The following is a 21,780-nucleotide window of genomic DNA, read 5'->3' as shown; positions in this document are numbered from 1 at the left end:
CATCGTAGATTCAGCATATTCAGAGGTTACAGGAGACCCGGGGAGGATGATAACGAGGTGTTTGTGTGCAGCCATGGAAACAAGGTGACACACGCACACAACAGATAGGGAGCTGAAATGAAACGGGATGAATCTGAAAATATGTGGCTCTCTTTGCCCCTTCTATGCTTTGCCAACACAGATGGATTTCATGTCCTGTAACTGTTCTTTTCCCTCAACAGACCATTTTTAGCTATGAGAACCTGTGAGCTGCAGCCATCGGTAGCTTTGGCCTCTCCAATCTGTTCAATTAGATTCCAGATAGCACAAGTAAAGTCCAAACAAAAGAAACCTGCTATTTCAGGCATGTGTTAGTAAAGTCTTGCTTCTCTATGTATGGTGCACACACACACACACACATATGCTGGTTTTGCATTCTTTGTGCAGACACTCATAGACATAATGCATTCCCTAGCTCTTTATCCTAACCTTAACCATCACATGTAAATGCCTAACACTTACACCAACACACGCACACAAACTGTCACTTCTCTTAATGTCACTTCTGTTCCGAGTTGTTTGCTTAGTTAATAGGAGCAGTAAGTGTTTTCCTCTTTTTTCTCTTCTGAAAACAGTTTTTTGTTTCTGTATAATGGTTAGGGCTGCAACTACAAATGCCATTTTTAACAATCTGTTGATTAATTTCTCATTTTGAATGAAATTGAATTGTTTCGGCGATACAATGTCAGAATAAAGAAAAAACAAAAACTTTTGTTTACCAAACCTCAAAATGACTCTGTCCACAGATTTCCTGTTTTGTCTTTTCTATTTTAAAGCCAAGTAATGAAAAACATCGACATTTAAGAAGCTGATATCAAAGAACTTGTTTTCATAAAAAAAAAAAAAACTCAAACGGACTAATTGATCATCAAATATTCAATTAAAAATATATGAAACAATTAATTGGTGCAGCCCTAATAGTAGTAGAGCCAACCTGGTCACTGATTTGTCATTATTATACAATTTGTTTCACTAAAATGTCAAATTTTATCATAGTTTCCCAACAGAGGATCACAGGTGTGATACATCAGTTTGTCACTTCACAAAGGCAGGAAGAAGTGATTTGTAAAATGGCTGCTGATCTTGACAGAGTTATAAAGACAAATGTAAGAGAGAGAGAAGGGGGAAGTAATGCAACATTGCCAAATTAATTCAGTTCAATGTTATTTGTATACAGTGCCACATCACAATGAGCAAACACTAGGCATCAGTGAAGAGAAAACACTCCCTTTTAACAGAAGAAGAAATCTCTGACAGAACCAGACTCAAAGATGTGCAGCCATCTGCCTCGACCGGTTGGGGTGAAAGGAAAAATGGGGGAGAGAGGAGAGGAGGGGGAGATAAATTGAAAGAGGGATGCAAGTTAGAGACAGAAGAGAGAGACCAGGAGCAGATATACAACAGTTGTGTCAGGTTATAGGTCATATTCATACCCTGAGTGTGAGAGAGTGAGTCAGTGTGCTCCACAGGAATTCCCCCAGCAGTCTAGGTCTATAGCAGCATAACTAAGAGATGGTCCAACAATAAGTCTTAAAACTTTAAAATCCTCCTCACGTTCAAAGCACTTAAAGGGACACTGTGTAGTATTTATGGGTTTATATAACCCAAAATCCACTTTTTTATACATATTATGTGCTCCTGCATTGTCTAGTCGCTGTATAATGTTTTTGTTTCATTTTCGTAGTGTTTCAAAAAGTCATGTAAAATAACATGGTCACAGGCCGCGGTTGCATAGCCACTGTTAGCAGTGAGACGCCATGTTTCTACCGGAGCCTGTATAGACAAACGCGAGAGAACAAAACAAGCGTCTCTTTACTTGTAGCAGAAGTCCCGCCTCCTCTCTCTCCACTTCGTCTGCTAAGGCCGCGGTAGCTCGCCCTCTCCCTCGCCTCACGAACCTCATCTGCTGACACGGAGAAAGACGACAAGGACGACATTTGACCGGCTGAGGATACCGTAGCGCTCAGGGAAGGGAGGGGGTGAGCAGAGGAGCAGTTCTTTGTTGTAAATTTCAGCCTCTCCTCTAGATGGCACTATTAACTACTTACTTCACCTTTAATGATCAGGCCCCTTCATACTTTGAGGACCTGGTTTTATCATTCCAACACATCACTTCGGTCCCAAAACTCAGGCTTACTTGTGGTTCCCAGTTTCTGAAAGTGCAGAATGGGAGGCAGAGCCTTCAGTAACCAGGCTCCAGTTCAGAATGCAGACGCCCTCTCTGTATTTAAATTGAATTCTAAACTGTACGGGGAGCCAGTGTAGAGAAGCTAACACTGGAGGGATATGGTCCCTCTTTCTAGTTCCTGTCAGAACTCATGCTGCTGCATCTGAAGTGTTTTAACAGACTTATTGGAACATCATGATAATAAGGAGTTAAAGAGATCTAATCTAGGGATAACAAAAGCATGAACTAGTTTTTCAGCATCCTTTAAAGACAAAATGTCTCTAATTTTCATTAGGTCCCCTGTACCTCTGATCGTAATGGATATACTGAATTTTGTTTTATTATGGGGGCTGTACTGGCTCAGGCATTTGGGCCTTGATCTGAAAAGCTGTCCCCTGTCGTCTTAAGAGTGGTACGACTTAAAATACATGACATCATATCACATGCACTATAAAGCAATGGTTAAATGATTGCTATGTCCTGTTCGTGAGTGATGAATTCAAACTCAAGTTCAGCAAACCGTTGTCTGTCAGTGGTTCCACTCAGTGAAAATAAGTGGAAAGAGCAGCTGGATCTTTTCTAAAAAGCAGTCAGGACAGTGTTAAATGCTTTTCAGCCGTAGTCGTGGAAACAACTTTCTGGCTTTTGTGAAGTGACCTTCAAATACTGCCAATTTTATTTTTTATTTTTTTTAAGAAATGGACATATTTGCACTGTAGGGACACATTTAAGATTAATGCACTGACTGTGTTACTTTTTATTAAGAAAATGACATCAGTGAGTGAGTATATTAAGAAATTAACACATTGACATTATGCTGAGTGATTATGAACACTTGACATTTTGTCCTTTGCTTTACTTTTAGGTTTGCTCTGCATCTTTCATATCGTTTTTACTTCTCTCTTTGTTCCATCTTGTTTCACTTACCAAACCTTTTTTTTAATGTGTATGACAACATAGTTGCTAATGAAACGGCTTCAGTCCATATACTGTACATGCATTTTGTCCTTGATATTTGTCGTCTCTGTATCACTATGTTGTGATTGGTCCCAGTTTATTATTATTAATGCCAAGCGATGTACTCCTGTTAGCAGCAGGATTACGCAAAATCTGTTGGATTAGGATTGACACTGAAATATTCTTCTACACTATTTGATATAATTTTCTTTAATTTCCTCAAAATAATACAGAAATCATTGGGGGAAAATAGGCACATATAGTTCCATCTGACTGCTCCATCTGGTTTCAGGATGTCAATAGAATATTTGATTCCAAGCCACATGGCTATCTGATTTAACGACAAGCAGACCACGGAACCTTTATCACGCTCAGGAGAAGTCTGCTTTATGTTTTTCCAGCTGACTATACATGTTTGTGATTTGTGTGTGTGTTGTAACAACAGCAGCTCAGCCTGTTTCAGTCCACAGTAACTGGATATCTCCGAGTGTGAGATGTTTTTCTGGCTCCTTCTGGATCTTGTATTCCACTAATATCTTGGAAAAAATGCCAGGATTGTTGGCTTAAAAAAAAAATCAAATAAATATTATGGCCACGTTAATCTGTCTTAATAAAATCTTTAAAAGATTGAATAATATCATCAGAGTTGCTAATCTGACCACCTCTCTCCCGCTCTCTCCTCCTCCTCCTCCTCCTCCTCCTCCTCCAGACAACATCGCCTTCAGGTCAGGGCCGGTCCGATTCACCAGTCTACACAAACCTCCAAGAGCTGAAAATCTCACAGTCCAGTCTACCGCCCGTCCCTTCCGGCTCGCCGCTCCACATCCTGGGTGACTGGGAGACCCACAAAGACCTGAGCGGCAGACATTTCTACTACAACCGCGCCACTGGAGAACGCACCTGGAAACCGCCGCGCACCAGGGACGCCAGTGGTAGCACCAGCAGTTTCAGAGGAGACAGTCAGACTACAGTGGAGAACGAGGTGAGGGATGTTATTTATCTCTGAGGTCTTTCTGCAGGTAATGAATAAGAAGTTTGGTATTTAGATGTTTAGTGAGGAATAGTTTGAGTGAAAATTCCACTTCCTAAAGACGTAAAGAACTTCGACATGAACTCTGGCTGTCAGTGTTCAATAACTATGAAGACTATGGTGAATGTGTGGTGTTGTGGTTAATGAACGTCAAATCAGAGGAATTAATTTCCTTTGATATGGGGAAGTTCTTTACTGTCAGCTTGTCATTTCCTATCTAACGATCCAACACTGCCCCCGTGTGGTGGTTTAGCTTGTTGCAGTGTCACATGCTCAAAAAAATATAAATCAATCTATCAATCATTTCAATCCTGTTGTTGCACTGGATGGATTCAGCACAGTTATGTAATTATAATTTCCCTGGTGATGTGTAGTATACTAATACACAATAACGACTTATGAATATTCAATTATAAAGGCATAAATTATCACTTAAATTCAGTAGTTGTTATTTAAATTTTTGTGCATGTATATATGTCTATATATGTATATGTCTATATATGTCTATATATATATATATATATATCTATATATATATAGATATATATATATATCTATATATATAACATCACAAGAAATACAACAAAAGGCAGTGTTCAGAACAATGAAAGTAAAAATATGAAAATCTACCTGAGATCAAATCAGACCACGACATTATCACAAATACAGAATAATTATATGTAAATATAAAATATATATATATATATATATATATATATATATATATATATATATATATATATATATATATATATATATATATACATATATTAGTTTGAAAAATGAATGAAGGATTTTAAAACCATTTATTTACATAATAAGCAATGGTATAGGTATTCAGTATTCAGATAGGTATTCAGATGTTTAATATTGACTAAGTATGGAATTTTAAAAATGGAAAATGTGTAGGAACTCTGTTTCAACCTTCTGTCTCTGCTCCTTGTCCCCGTCTGTCCTCCACAGCTGCTGTCCTCGGAGGAAAATTGTCACAGCACACACTCCAGTCAGTCTGACAGCCAATACGGGTCGCCCCCTAGAGGCTGGTCTGAGGAGCTGGATGAACATGGACACACCCTCTACGTATCTGAACACACACAGGAGAAGGTGCGAAAGATTTTGACGGTACTTTTGAGAGTGAGTGCTGATTACAGTCTCTATAGCTCCATGTTATGCTGACTTGTATTAATGTTTGCAGTGGATAAAGCATCTGGACGAACAGGGCCGGCCTTACTACTACAGTGCTGATGGGTCTAGGTCAGAATGGGAACTGCCCAAGGTAAGATTGAGCTATGAAAACTACCTGCTAACTTAAATTATCCTTATGTGTAAAATCGCCTGTAAAGTAGGCTTCTCTTTTCATATTACATCACCTATAACCCCAACACCTAATAGCACATTTAAATGGCTCCTCCTCCTCTTGTCCCCGGTGTATTGTACAACTTTGATCCTGCAAAGTGAATGATCTGAGGAGCTTACACAGCAGCCAACTTTTACTTTCTACAGTAATCTTTAACAACCACATTGAGAGAGGGTGTGCTGACTTACAACAGCTATATCAGTTTATATTTATCTTATAATGTATTGGGATGTATGTGTGTGTGTGTGTGTGTCTGTGACCTCTAAACTCTCCTCTCTTCCTCTGCAGTACAATATCTCTCCTCAGTCCGGCGAGGTTCCTAAGAGTCGCAGTCTGGAGAGGAAGCAGCAGGAGCCCATTGTCCTTACTAAGTGGAGACACAGCACTTATGTGTTAGACCTCAATGACAAGGTAAGATACCACGATGAGCTCCTCCTATTGTACATGTTATTGAAGAAGTTAAATGGTGAACACACTTTTGGGGTACGAGGGTTCTGGAAAGAGGGGCTTGTGTTCTGCATGTTGTTGTTTTTTTTTTATAAAAGAGTTTAAACCCTGAGCCCTGATTTAAGATCAACAAAGGGAAATCTTATGTTTAACTCTGCCTTTTTTTCAAAGTTTTATTATGGCATCACTGACAGCAGTGACAATCTCTGTGCTATTTCTGTGCTGTTTCTTTACAAATGTAGGCAGATTTAAAAAAAAAAAAAAAAAATAGACATGTGCAACTTGTAAATATATATACCCACACATAATGTGACTGTGTGACTGTGAGGCAGTTCCTTTCTCAACACGGGCGTCTCGCTTGCTGAATAAAGCAAAAGAAAATGTAACATCACACGATCCATTCTTTCAATTCGCGACCCCCCGCCTTTCACCCTGTGTCAGCTGGGATTGGCTCCAGCTCCCCATGACCCTCATGTGGAGGATAAAGCATTAGACAATGAATGAATGAACAGGTTCAGGATGGTTTGAATGTAATGACAGTGCTGAACGATGAATGGACCTGTGCAATACAATGTGGAAGTAATCCAATATTCAGAATATTTTACTCAGATTGAGTAATCTAAAAGGAAATAATTACACTCGGTCATATACTCAGTATTCTATAGTGGAATACATTTAAAAAGTAAAAGTAACACAGCACTCACATGTACACATGTACATGCTTGACACTTGTCACTGGACGTAGCTACCAGAGGTTAGCAGAGCAGTGTCTATCATTAGCAGGAGTTGCTAATGTTGCTACACTCTAAGTATAACCATATAAGGTTCTTCGGCTTGTCCTCATAGGAGAACCCTTTTTGGCTCCAGGTATATCCAGCTGGAACCCTTTCTGAGGGTCCCCCCAAGAACCCTTTTAAAACCATTTATTCAGGAAAGGTGTTGTGAAAGAAATTTCATTGGAGTCATCGGTGTTGGTTAAATCGTGTCTTTACTTCATGCATGAAGGAGAGAATCTGTCACCAAAGCTGGTCTTAATGTTCTCTGAAGTTGCTTCAGAAAGCTCAAACATATATACAGTCACATCAAAGCAAGTTACAACAAGACAACCCACTTTCTTTATGACCCACACATGTCATCCTGTGCCCCTCATGCCGACCCCTGCTTTTACAATCCATCATTTGTTCACAGCTTGACTTTTGGTTAATTGTTATCTTTAACAACATGGAGAAAGCCTTACACTAAAACCATCCACGAGAACAGGAACACAATTTATTTCCCACATTCCTCTCTTTTGACACACAGTGTCAACATCATTTAGTTGGGAAATCACATGGTTTTATCAACTAATTATGTACTGCAAACATATTGGTATAAGTTAACTTTTTTCCAAGTCTGAGAATACAGAATACAAGAAAAGCAAAATAAAAAAAAACAACATAAAAACAAAACATTTCTTCCAATCAGTTTGTTCAAAAAGTTGTGTCTTTTTCTGACAAATTTCTCTGTGAATTGTTTATCCACGCCTTCTGGGATCTCCTGGTCCTGCATGAGTGACACACCCATACCACTTCTGTGTCTTTGTTCTCCCTCAATGTTAACAGTCTTTCTTCATTCCTCGGTGGAGGAATAGGTGTCAAAGTATCAGTTGAGCAGTCTGAAGTGTTTGTGTTTGTTTAGAGTCCAAATCTATCTGATTTCGTTCAGCGTGCAGAACATGTGTCCAGACATTCGCTATGGTCCCAGTTTCCCATCTGACACATGTAACCATGACACGAACGAGCAGGTCATCATATGCCTCATTGTCTGCGTCAATGTCAGAATGAGCTGCGAAAACAGAGTCCGTTATGTGTACAGTAGTCAGCTGCTAACTCACCCTCCTGTTGTATTGTGTTGTGGATCTCAGCCAACACACTCTTAAGGTGAAAACATCAAACACAGCTTCAGCCAGGCTGGCCACCATGTTGTTGAACCGCACTGATCCAACAGCTGGGGATGTCGACCAGTTGGCTGGTCAGATGTTGGCCCATCTGAGTTTGAAACACCTACAACACACAGCTTCTACCTCCTGTAGAGTTGGATTGTCATTTAGCTGTAGGTGTCCAGCTGTGTGTGTCTCTGAGGGAGGAGGGGGTGCAGTGCAGACTTGGGGACAGCACATGGAGGAGGCAGATTCAAACCTAAACACACTTTGGATAACTTTCAGCACAAACACATGGTCTTCAAGACACTCTTCAAATTACTCACACAGACACTCAAAGTTATTTTTTCAGAATTGTTTCCTTGTTCGTCAGTCAGGTCTGTTAGTGGAGTCAGTGATTGGATCAGGGTCGTCAGTCACCTAGATTATGTGTTCAGATGTTTCTTCACACAGTTAACTTCACTTATTCTAGATTACCTTATTTTTAATTAATTATTTTAACCCTATAGTGACTGGAATATATTTCAGATTTATATGTTAGTTTATAACCATTTGAATAATGTTCACATCACAACAACATCCTTCAGCACACTTCCTTTCTTATAATGAGACAAAACCATTTGTTTTTACACAAAATCATGTCACATTCATCTTAAAAATTAATATTATCATTTATCAACTGGGCCTCTCAAAGCACTCTTGAACAGCTTCAAGTCTCCCATTCACCCATTCACATTCATGCTCTACATATCACACTCTCATCAGGAGCTGTTAATGACTCAGTGTCTTGATCAGGGACACTTCGTCATAAACAATTATCCTTTCATTAATCATCACATGCATCATTTAAAACACAGGAACAAATTAAGCTGAGCTAACTCAGCCCCAGCCACACATCATCATCTTCATGGTGACAAGAAATATATAGTTCTTATAACAAAATACAGAGTTCCTATCATTTATTTATTTAATTAATTAATTTATTGTTACTGTTGTTTTTATTGTTTATTTTTTAAATATATATATATTTCAAACATTTTAAACAAACCTCAATTTCAACACATTTCCCTTTTTACTACTTTCCTCAAACTTTCATTACCTTACTTTTCTTATTCTGAAACCCCCCTTCTTTCTGTCTCTCTGTCACTGAGTCCAGCCTGTAGACTCTCCTCACAGAAGCAGCTCTTCTTGTTCAGCACAAGAAATCAGCACTTAGAAACAGTTCATTCACCATTTTACTTCAACACCATCAACTTCTATCATTTAATACCAGTCTTTTCAACATACAAAAACCTTCAAAACACTTGATTACCATCCTCAATCCAAAACAAACTAACATCTCCTTTACTCCTGTAACTTCACACACCTTCACACTTATCCTATCTGCCCTTTTTTTTTTTTTTTTTTTTTTTTTTTTTAAACATATCATCTGCCTGCAGCAGATCAAACATTGATTAAACTAATGCTCTTGACATGGTCTATCTTTTTGTTATAGAGGCATTTCCTCTCTCTTTTTCCCCAAACAGTTTACAGTCATTCTGGCTCCACAGCCTGCAATGACCCCATGCAAAAAACACAACTTGACTTTTCACACAAGCTCTGCAGACTGAGCTCAGGTCAACACAAAACAACACAAGCCAGCCACAGACATGAAAACATCATAGAACAAAACAGAACAAACACAAAACAACACAAAACAACACTTAGGGCAAATTTGAAATGGTTTCCAATCTCAATTAAAAAATTTTTTTTTTTTTAAAGTCGACTTCCAAAAACAATATACCTGCTCGGCCTTGAAGCCAAACGAGGTGGTATTTTGCAACCCCCCAAAACTAATTCTCCGATGATTCGGCCCTCACGAGACAGTCATTGCCTTCAGTTAATTTAGGATTGATCCATTTATATACCCTTTTGTTTTCTACTAAATTTATTATTTCTTTTTTTTTTTTCCTTCAGAGCTTCAAAACTACAAAGCAATTATAGAATATCTTGACAGCAACCACACAGGAATTACCACTGTCTACCTAGGTTTCACTCATGTGCACGAGTCTCCAACACCACACAGGAATTACATGAGACGGTCCCGATTACCACAAAGGAATTACACCGGACCAAATATTCATACCACAAAGGAATTATAGAATATATCGACATTCAAACCACAAAGGAATTATAGAATATCGGGACAGCTACCACAAAGGAATTACAACTGTCCACCTATAGGTTTTATCCAAGATTTAAAAAACACCGTACTCACTTTTAAATAGATGGAGCGTCCACTGGTCAGTACCTGTTTCTGACGTCAGGCGGAATTCCTCCTCCTTGGTGGAGTGGAAATTTTCCTTACCGGTAATAACCTTCAGTCAGAACTCAGAACCTGAGCAGTGGAACGTCCATCCCATCCTCGTCGCCAAAATGTGAAAGAAATTTCATTGGAGTCATCGGTGTTGGTTAAATCGTGTCTTTACTTCATGCATGAAGGAGAGAATCTGTCACCAAAGCTGGTCTAAATGTTCTCTGAAGTTGCTTCAGAAAGCTCAAACATATATACAGTCACATCAAAGCAAGTTACAACAAGACAACCCACTTTCTTTATGACCCACACATGTCATCCTGTGCCCCTCATGCCGACCCCTGCTTTTACAATCCATCATTTGTTCACAGCTTGACTTTTGGTTAATTGTTATCTTTAACAACATGGAGAAAGCCTTACACTAAAACCATCCACGAGAACAGGAACACAATTTATTTCCCACAGTGTTTTAAAGGATTCTCTGAAAATGGTTCTTACTGGAACCATTAGTGTTATCAAGAACCCTTTAAAAACCCTTTCTTTGGGAAAGGTTTCAGAAGCAAATGGTTCCAGGTAGAACCTCAGCCCTTGTAGAAGGACAATTTTGGAACCCTTATTTCTAAGAGAGTAGAGTTGGTGATGTGACGCCCACTATATCTGCTGCTGTTGTGTCTACTTATGTCAAGTTACGCCTAGTTATATGTCAAGACAACACTTTATATACAGTTTATAATATTCACATTGTCCTGAATCCTAACACTACTAATATGACATTATGATGCTCTTTGCATGAGGAGATTGTCTCTATCTCATTCTCTCCTAATTTTAATTGGATTTCTTTGATATCTATCAAAGAATACAGTGGAGGTTAACTGTGCGCTGGTTTTGTTGCAGTTCTCATTCAAACTGAGGCGGATCTCCTCCAATTCGCACAAGAGGAGATTTCGTCTCTCTTTTTACCGAGATAAAGTTGGTAACAACAGTCTTCAGCCACTTTTCCAATCAGCAGACAATCCATGTTGATTCATTGTCAGCATGTTTTAAGCTTCACTTGGTTAAAATGTCAAACCGATCTATTGACCCAATCACAGATGTGTGATTTGTTTGTGTTGTGGATGGATTGTGTTTACTGATAACCTGCAGATAAACAGGAAGAACGCAGCATCTTTGGATGAATCTCTTTCACTAAATTAACCATTTTCTCTCAGAAGATCAAAAGCATGTTGTAACTCTACAAATCTTTGCCTGACCTGAATTAACATCATGATCTGTGTGACTGTCTTTGTGTGTCTAGTTGTTAGCTGGTAGCGTTGGGCAACTCTTCATGTTGTGTCTCTTATTAATAGGAGTGTTCTCCAGTGCCCAGGATGAGCTCTCCAGATTCTGACTCCTGCCCCTCATCTCCTAAGCACCCCTTGACCGTTAGTATCCCAGCATGCACTGCACTTACCATCAACATGCATCCTCCTGCATCCAAATACAGCTTTAAGATTTCATATTTCATCTTCTTAACCTTCCCCTGCTCCTAACTGCATCACATCTAACTCCTCTGAAGCTACACAATCTTTCACCCAGCACAAGCCCAACAATGTCTCTGCTGCAGGTGAAGAGCACCCTCTGCTGACATAAACTCAATCTGCACCTGCAAAGCCTCAGCCTCCAACAATGCCCATTAGCTTCTCAAGCATTAGCATGTGTGGCTGTATGTGTGTGTGTTTTGATTCAAGCTACTATGTTTTATCAGCTTCTGTATTTTTCCTCCTCAGCCTTCAGAGAAGTGTGGAGTCCTCAATGTGACCAAAATCACTGAAAATGGAAAGAAAGTCAGGTAGGAATGAGCTTTTTCAAGGCTGCACTGACGGTAAAGATGATGTATAACCTGAGACTCAATGTTTGTTTTTTATTGTGATCGACAGGAAGAATTGGACCTCGTCATGGACAGTGCTGCAGGGTTCCTCTCTGCTCTTTGCCAAGGGTCAGGGAGCCAGCACCAGCTGGGTAGGTGTCCCATCAGCCCCCGGAAATGCTTTTCTTTTTTTCAGCATTCCATTCATCTGTTATTTCTCCCTTCCATTGTGCTGTTAAGATTATCACCCTGTTTTTTATTTTTATTTTCTACCTGTCCTCTCCTTCTTTCATTCCTGAAGTCTTACTACCACAGTGGCTCCATCCCAGAGCTGCTCCTCACTCTTCTTAGCAACTGGAAGCTCTCAGTCAAGCCCCGTCCTGCTGTCTCCTTTGTGAACTGTAGGCCTGTGCAGGCTGCTGCTGTATGTCCCCTTTTCTCTGCATGTGTTGCTGCTCCTGCCTGACTCAGACACTGATGTGTTTTTGTGCGTTTGTTACACTGATCCCACTGGAAAAAAAGAACCCTAATGCTGCACTAATCAATATTTTGGAAGTGTTAAAATATGCAAAACTATGTCCAGTTGCACCTAAAACAAAGATAATACAGACAGATAATATAAGTTTTCAGTAAGCTTCAATGCAGTATTCACTGTGTAGAGATTTTCCCAACAAAATATGAATGACTCTATATGTTCATCCTTGCAATACAACACAAATCTCTTATGAATATCAATTATCATTTATAGTACAGCACATATGGTTGAGATATGCTGCATAACATGCATTCTAAATTGGAGCCTTTGGAGTTTGCTAACTGCTTTGTTTCAAATTGCGATTTCCATTTGAAAATGATGAACTGTTCGGATGGATGGTGAGAGATCAGCGACAAGACAACAGACTGTAACTGGTGTATCCACCAACGATGTACGAGAGAGAGAGGGAGTGAAATCTGAACTTTGGATAAAGCTCAATTACTTCCTGGTCTGGGAAAAAAATATCCACGCATCATCATTTGTCTTCAGCTTCTTCTCCACTTTCAGCTGTGACCTATGAGTGAGGTCTTTTAGGTTCACAGCTATGCATTTCCCAAACATGAAATGCAAATTTTAATTGTGAATATACTAGTTGTACATCGTTAATCAGTGAAATCAGCATTACATTTGAACATATTTCCCTAATTTGTGATGACGACATCTTATTACTTAATAATTATTGCATAATGTATCTTTAATTAGCCATGTATAACACACAGCAGACCAGAAATTGACTAAAATTTAACAAAAAGAGAGTGATTATAGAATACTTAAAGGAAGGAGCACTGCTCTGCTAAGAAATGATCATTAAACCATTTAAATGCCCAGGAAACGAGGAGGTTCACAGTAGACCAACTGTTAGTGGTTAATCTACATGAGGGAGATAATCATTGAATATTCGAAATTTATTAACTTGCACGTGACAATAACAACCAGAACTAACTGTATTTTGTAACACAGTAAAGATGAGTTTGTTGCTGTAGATTCAACGTGTGTGCGTGTGTGCATTGTAATTTCAATAACTTTTAATTACAGATGGGTTTGAGATTAAACTTTTAATAATTTATGAAAACGTGTTCTTGTCATATCAAGTCAGTGTCAGAAGCAGAACCTCATACTGTTTGATTTCAGAAGTTCGGCAGCAACCAATCGAAGCCCGAGTTCACGGTGGATCTACGAGGAGGATCTGTGGATTGGGCATCCAAGGACAAGTCCAGCAAGAAACATGTCATTGAGGTATCTGCTCTCAGGAGACTTCACTAGAGACTTTTAGAAGTGACCTTTTTCAGCATCAATGGTAAAGTAAATGTTCCTCGTGCAGCTGAAGACGCGCCAGGGAACAGAGCTGCTGATCCAGTCAGAGATCGACAGCGTGATACACGACTGGTACCGGGCTCTTACAGAGACCATCAACACGCATGTGAGGAGACGTCGTCATATTCATTTATTTAAATGTTTCTATCCAGACATGAGACAACAACAGTTATGTTACAGTCCATGTATTGAATACCCAACACACTGAGCCTAAATTTTAGTATACATAACTCTCTGCATACATGGATCATGTTAAGGGCCAATTCCAATTCTTATCTTAACCCTCTATCTTAACCCTCAAGCTCAACCCTTTTCTTAACTGGCCCTCAAAACCAAGTGTTGAGGGTTATTTTGTCACTTAGAAATGGGACACCCCTTAAATGCAGATACGTCTTCAGACTGCGGGGGGCAGAATAACGGGAAAGCTGCGTCCAGTCTGTCAACTCCAAAAAAGAAGAAGAAGAATACATTTACATCACGATTATTTATTTATTATTTTTTTTCAGTCAAGTTATTAGGTTGTCAGTTAGTTATAAGATGATACTCATACAAATACTCATACTCATACAAAAACCACGGACATATTCAGCACACACACCACGGCTTATTGAAGGGTAAACGATAGCAAACCATCGCTTGTCCGCACGGGCCGGCTATTGACAAAAGATCGTAAAATAAAAATAAATGTTACGCGACAATGACATCAGTAATCCATAATATGGGCCTAAACTAAGATAATACAATGGTTTTCATAATTTTTATATCATTATTAACAAAGAAAATACTTAATTTGTATCGCACTCGCTTCGCTGCTTTGGACGCCATCTTTCTTATGTGAAAACACGCAATGCATTCTGGGTAGCCTGCGCTCCCAAGGGTGGTTTGGGAGATTGAGGGTTAAGCAAGGAATTGGAATTCACCCTTTGTATGGCATGGCCATTAAGTGTCACTTTCTGTACTTTTCATCTTGTCCTGTTCAGGTCTGGGAGTCAGATGAGGCCATTGAAGAGGACATGCCTGAGTCTCCTGGGACTGAGAAACAAGACAAGGAGAAAGAACACAGGGACTCCAAGAAGAACAGAGGTGTGATGATCTGACACTGAAGAATGTGAAAACAATTTCCGAATGACAAACTCTAATTGCTTGGACCCAATTTTCCACCATTTAACATTAAATGTCTGAAAACAGCATGTGTCATAATGCTTTTGCTCATAATCTGCCTGTCCTGTTCTCCAGTGATGAAGACATCTCTGAGCATGGACTCATCTGACCAGAAGAAAACCAGGCTGAAACTCAAGAAGTTCCTCACACGTAGACCCACGTATCAGGCCGTCAGAGATAAAGGCTACATCAAAGGTATTTGGACTGAACACTTTTCTACGCCATCATTTTTCATCACTGGTGGAATATTTAACAGAAGTGATTTTTTTTTTTTTGTCGATTCACAGATCAAGTGTTCGGGTGCAGTCTCACCAGTCTGTGCCAGCGGGAAAACACATGGGTGCCTAACTTCGTCAAAATGTGTATCGATCATGTGGAGAATACAGGTGAGAACCTCGTTGTCACTTCAAACTCTGTGAATGATGATCATATGATGATCATATGATGATGATGATGATGATGAATTTTAACATAATACTATGGAATATATCAATTTGAATTCACAAACATAATGACTGTAGCTTATAGTGTTTAGCTCCACAAAGCCATTTCTAAAATATAACTTAATGTCATGGTATTAATGTAGCATCATCTCCTTATTACCACACTGTGACTGTTGTTATTACCAAGCTGGTGATAGCTCGAGAAATCTTAAAGGGATAGTTCGGATTTTTGGACACAATACTTACACTTACTGACACTTTTTGAATCTTGTACTTGACAAAAGTCTATATTTCAAAAAAACTAGACTAAAACCCTGACACACACGGCCTCTTGCTGTGGCCAGTATCGTGTTGTTTCAAACCTGTTTGACATGCACAAAATGTGTCATCACCTGCTGATGTTGCCAGATCTACTGGAGTAAGATGACCCCAGGTAAACCGACTGGGGCTGATCAGACCCCTTGTATCCAGACAGTAGCCAAGCTACCATCACTCCATGATTCCTGTCTTTCCAACTGTAGCCATCTTGAGGCCCTCTCTGCTGCTTTGGTTGAACTGTGGAAGGCTCTCCTCCTTCTCTTTCCTTCTCCCTCAATGCCCAGCTTACTTTGGGCTCTTGTCAGAGACTGCGCTACAAAGCCCCTACATCCCACCTCCACTGGGAGACACCCTGCTCTCCATCCTGCCTTCTGGCATCTGCTGGCCAGCTCTGAGTACTTTCCAAGCTTTCTTTCATATGCCTCTTCCAGGCAGTCTTCACATGGTACTGTCAGCTCATGCAGCACCACCAACTTCAGGGACTCAGAGACTACACTAGAACTAGAACACTAGAACCGCTCTATGTCTGGACACAAGGTGGTAGCGGCGATGTGGGTGGGGAATTTCAATTGCAGAGGTCAAAATGCCTGTTTTTGGCTCAGTTTTGGCTGTCCTCTTGCCTTTAATCATTTTCATACTTATATTTGGGACTCTGGAGGCCCTATGAGTAGGCAAAGTGTGAAAAAAGATGACTCACTCGTGTTTTTGTGGTCGGCCTGAGTCTAAGTATAGGAGATAGAATATGCGATGTTGACTTCCGCACTCATTGTTACGTCACATTGAGACATTCCTGGAATTATTGTCTCGCAGAGCTCTGCTTTGTCCATAAAAAAACTTGAGATTGCTGGCGAGGGCAATAGTATCCGGAAGATCGGGAGTCCGTGAAGTGTTCTATTCTTGGCTCCACAGTGCAGCACAGAGTTCTACACAAACTTCCAGCCTCAGATGATTTACGTGTCCAGTGGATACATTTTATATATGACAGTAATGTGCCTGCTAGAGTCTGCAAATGATCACTTTTCCAAATGCTAACTGCTGTTAGCTGCCAGAGCCTCAGTGACACTGACGTAGTTTCCTGTGTCTCATTTGCATTTAAAGAGACAGACGCTCATAACCGACCGTTCTGAACAGGGCTGTTTTGGCAGGGTGAGTGAACTGCTGTGGTGGTGCTTCACCATGGTGCTTTGACTGAAGCATGTCACAGACATGTTCATTTGGACACCAGGGAACTAGGCTAACTTGGAGAAATGGGGTATAATATGAGTCCTTTGATCTTCTGCCTGGACAGACTGACACCCTCCCTGATGGCTTCAGCGATGGCCTTGAGAACTCGGTCGTGCCTCCAGCGGTACTGCCCCTCACTGAGTGCCTTTGAGCAGCTGCTCTGAACTGGTGTCTCTGCTATACCCCATGTGTGCAGGTTTGATGGGGTTGGCAGCACATCATACGCTGCCTTGAAAGATCAAGAAACTGGATGCGCTGTCAGTCTGCTCTTCATAGATCATCCCAGGTCCTTAGTTTCAAGACAGCTGGCCAGGGACACTTCTTCCAGTTTATTTTGAATGTTGAAAAAAAGAACAGCCCGGGTGTGCGTGGGTTTCTTCCCACAGTCCAAAAACATGCAGATTTGGGGATTCGGCAAATTGGGCACTCCTCCGCAATTGACTGTAGGTGTGAGTGTGAGAGTGGATGGTTGTCTGTCTGTGTGGCCCTGTGATGGACTGGTGTACCCAGGGCCGTTTGAAGGAATTTGGGGGCCCCAAGCAAAATGGACATGTTGGTTTGCCTGCCTTGTTGCAATGGGCCTCGGTGTACCCACATCCCTCATGTGGAGGATAAAGCGGTAGAAATGAGTGTATTACTTCTCTGTCTCTCTCTCTCTGATGAAGTTCCTCGTATGTGTAATCTGGTTCATAAACATATCTCATTGGGTCTTCTCTAAACGGTTCCTCTTTATCCGTTTCATAGTCAGACCTGGTTGTTTGTTCATTTCCTTCACATGCTCTGATTAACACAGGTGACGTTGCGCACAACCTGTGACTTGCGCGACTGCCCGGCATAGTGATAAATTGATAACGTGTTCTTCTGACAGACACGGTTTTATTATTCAAATGTGTTACCATAACATATGAATGCTTCTTTGTGGTGCAAAATGTGTTAGTTTTGTGACACTGGCTCTCTCAGAGTACTACTTTTCCACTTGGGACCAGGGCGAGATCTCCCCTCTACGACTGGTGTCTATGTCATGTTGACATAGACAAAATATATCCCTTTAAACAGATTTGTTGTGGTTTTGTGCTCTCTCTAATTGTATACAACGTATTTTGCAGTGTTTAAGATAAATTAGCTCATGTTAGCATTTATCAGTGGCTTTTTTAGTTATTCACCCTGTTAAATAACAGCAAAGACGGTTAAATGTATCCTTGTAGTCAGTGATTTACTGAGATTTTTCCTTTGTTTTGATTAAATTTCTACAGTTTTGAGCTATACAGTATATTTAGTTTATAAACTGTGCTGAGGTCAACCAATTAATTGGTGTGGTTGATTAATTGGGACAGTTTTTGACATTGCATCGGCTGATTATGACTGATTCATCTAAGTTTTCACATGTTTTCTATCAGCACATAAATAGCAAGAAATGCTATGTTGTGTGATCAAGCGCAAACTTTTTATCAAACGGCATGAGGTGATGCAGAATCTTTGATCAGTCAGCCTTTGTCGGTGCTGTTTCTTTCACCAGATTGATGTTTTCCTCTCATTCAAGCATCCGTCTTTTCTTTCTCGTCCTGCAGGTCTCAGTGTTGACGGTTTGTACAGAGTGAGTGGGAACCTGGCGGTGATACAGAAGCTCCGCTTCGCTGTGAATCATGGTAAAGAATTGTCATACAGTACAATGTGGTGCAACGGATCGCAGTTGCTTTAATGATGTGAAAAGATAATGAGAAGCGTGCTCCAGAGCCACAGAACTCTACGTGACCATCACTGTTCACTTCATAAAAGCAGAGTGGGAAATGGCGAGTGCAAGAAAGTTTAATTTTAAGTTTGATTTTAGCTGATTCCGATTTCAATGTTAAACCACTTTACAGCATACAGAAAGATATATATTTTAGCATATTTTCTTTAATAGAACATTTTAACATAGAAATACAATCAGTTCACATCCAATATCCAACTAAAAATACAAAAACGAATCACTACATGTATGTGTAGTTTATTTAAGTATAAACATATTTCAGAACATATTACCTACACACAAATAAGTAAATGAACTAAAGACCAAGAGCTCAGAGCTCACTCTCTCTCGCTCTGTCTCTCTCTCTCTCTCTCTCCCGCCCCGTGCCAACAATGCCTCTCTCTCTCTGCTCACACAGGTTTAAATGACAAACAAACAAATGCTGATCAAAAGTTTTGTGCAAGTGATTTAAGGTCCTGACTCTTGTCTTAAATATGACAGGCTTCGTTCAGTGATTGAAACAAATATATAAACATTAATGAAACGTTTACATGCAGAGCGCTCACTCGCTAAGCAGACAGCAGCGCCGGGGCTGCACGGATGTTGTGTAATCAAATACACCGGTATGGCGGTATATTAAAAATTCATATCATATGGAAAAAAAACGGCATTCGGTGTGAACCAGTATACCGCCCAGCCCTAACACTCTACTACATGTGCGTGTAGTCGCGTGCACGTGTGTTGCTGATGCTGCGTGATGCGGGTGCATTTTGATCGGCTTATTAAAATCGGAATATTTTTGTCTGACCGGCCGGTCGCCGATTGCGGCCGATCACGAGAAAATCGGCCGGTTCTGATCACTGGCCGATTAATCGGTGCATCCCTAGTTTTAACAATGTTTGAAAATAGCTTCTTCACGACTCCCCGCCGCAGTCCCTTTTGTGACTTTGACCCGGAGTCAGACCCAGAGTAAGAAGACACTGTCGCTAGTGAAACACCTCCACAACGGACGTTATTCTTCTTCTGCGGTTCAATGTACGCAACCGGATGTGCCCGGACTAGTGCCTGGAGCAGGAGGATCTGCTGTTCAGGAGAAATGTTGTTTACCAGACCGGGTTTTTTCAGAGATCTTGCTGAGCCTGAGATTACAATACAACACAGTGTTCTCAGCAGTGGCTGAACTGTTTGTTAAACAAGGTAATGATGCAGATACACACTAAAAAACAGAGTTAATTGGTACATCCGTTCTATGGGAGCTTTAAACTGACATGATACGGACACAGTGGGCAAAAGTTCTATAATTGTTGACTAAATAAGTCGAAAAAGCAAGTTTTTCTTGATACTATCTTTGACTCAAAAACCATTATCTGATCCAAACCATGAGTTATGTGATCCGTTGCACCACTAATGAGAAGTAAAACCTGTCAGGAGTTGAATTTGATGAAAACTAAACTATAAAATGACCTCCCTCTAACAGATGAGAAGGTGGATCTGAATGACAGTAAGTGGGAGGACATCCATGTCACCACTGGAGCTCTGAAGATGTTTTTCAGAGAACTTCCTGAGCCTCTCTTTACATACGGATCCTTCAATGACTTTGTCAACGCCATCAGTGAGTAACCTCTCTTTTCTCATACACTGTGATAAAGCTATGATATATCATGATAGAAATAAAATGTTGAACTCTCAAGAAGTTCAAATCTGTTTTCTCATGGTTTGTGATGTTTGGCCACAAGATGGTGCTGTGAACTTGTGCGATCACTGACTTGCCCTGTGTGTGTGCGTGCGTGTGTGTGTGTGTATTGCCGCTGCCTCAGAATGCTCTGACTACAAGCAGCGAGTAAATTCAATCAAAGACCTGATCAAGAAGTTGCCAAAACCCAACCACGACACAATGCAGAGCCTATTCAACCACCTGCGCAGGTAAGACTACACTACACACACATATATGTACCTCAAAGAGTGACCTGACATGATTGTGCCCCAGTTCATTAATAGCCAAATCATCTGATACCTTTTTTTAGAGGTGTTTTGTTTTTTATTTACCAAAAAACAGAATTATCTGAAGTTTGTTAATTTCTTATCCTAAATTAAATATTTAAAAAATTAAAAAGAAACTTGTCCACTACCTTGAGATACGATACCAGGAGCATATGAAAGGGAATCTATGCAGCTCAAACTTAGTTATCTCTAATGCACTCATTAATAACATGCCACAGCAAGAATGGGTCATCCCATAATCATGGGGGTGTAAACAGTGAACCTTACCTAACAATGAACACTACTCATTAAATAAGAACAAATTATCACACTATTTACCTACTCTTATTGAATCAACGCATTCAATAAGAAAGGCAGTACTTGTCGTTGTATGGGCTTTCCCAACTTGCTGATTTTCATATATTTTTTTAAATATGTATTTTTCCTGTTCAGCCCATTTTAAAAAGCTGTACAGTCAAGCAAATAATTAGTAATGATTTAAAATCAAACTGCCTGAACAATAGCAAAACTTAACACCGTGACGGCCTGCGCCTGTACAAACATTTATCTTATTTTATCCTCAGGAAAAAAAAGACTCCGGGAGCTAACACTAGCCACTGTTGACGTAACATTTTAAAATGACAAATTTAATTGATGTAGATTTAGATGTAGATGTTACACTTAAAGATGACACAAGACCTGTGCTTTCAGGCCTTTATATATATATATATATATATATATATATATGTGTGTATATATATGTATTGTATATGTATGTGTGTGTGTATATATATATGTGTGTACATTAATTTGTATGTGTATATATGTATATATATGTGTATATATGTATATATATATGTATACACACACAATAAAATAAGGGAGTTCAGATTTTTTTCCAACCTTTTAAAATGCATGTATCTAATTGTATCTCTTGGAAATGGTTCTTTTTGCTCTTGTCACGCTGTATATTGGTGAATTGGTGCAGCAGTGGTTTTTCAAAGTGGGTTTTGCTTTCCATG

The 21,780-nt window shown here is 39.9% G+C and overlaps 1 protein-coding gene across 1 annotated transcript in view; it reads left to right on the top strand.

Moving 5' to 3' along the window:
• The window catches only part of arhgap12b (Rho GTPase activating protein 12b), a 62,399-nt gene that overhangs the window by 39,009 nt on the left and 1,610 nt on the right, over nt 1-21,780 (top strand). The window contains exons 3-19 of the mRNA XM_083902061.1: nt 3,873-4,145; nt 5,157-5,297; nt 5,389-5,469; nt 5,839-5,961; nt 11,103-11,177; nt 11,555-11,629; nt 11,975-12,036; nt 12,125-12,206; nt 12,356-12,478; nt 13,721-13,825; nt 13,911-14,009; nt 14,884-14,986; nt 15,140-15,259; nt 15,352-15,450; nt 18,618-18,695; nt 20,256-20,390; nt 20,596-20,701. Coding sequence (XP_083758187.1) covers nt 3,873-4,145; nt 5,157-5,297; nt 5,389-5,469; nt 5,839-5,961; nt 11,103-11,177; nt 11,555-11,629; nt 11,975-12,036; nt 12,125-12,206; nt 12,356-12,478; nt 13,721-13,825; nt 13,911-14,009; nt 14,884-14,986; nt 15,140-15,259; nt 15,352-15,450; nt 18,618-18,695; nt 20,256-20,390; nt 20,596-20,701 — 1,880 coding nt within the window. The remainder of the gene's footprint in view (nt 1-3,872; nt 4,146-5,156; nt 5,298-5,388; nt 5,470-5,838; nt 5,962-11,102; nt 11,178-11,554; nt 11,630-11,974; nt 12,037-12,124; nt 12,207-12,355; nt 12,479-13,720; nt 13,826-13,910; nt 14,010-14,883; nt 14,987-15,139; nt 15,260-15,351; nt 15,451-18,617; nt 18,696-20,255; nt 20,391-20,595; nt 20,702-21,780) is intronic.

Source organism: Microchirus variegatus, assembly GCF_963457635.1.
Source record: "Microchirus variegatus genome assembly, chromosome: 15".
Classification (NCBI taxonomy): Eukaryota; Metazoa; Chordata; class Actinopteri; order Pleuronectiformes; family Soleidae; genus Microchirus; species Microchirus variegatus.
This window is presented reverse-complemented; position numbering and strand designations above follow the sequence as displayed.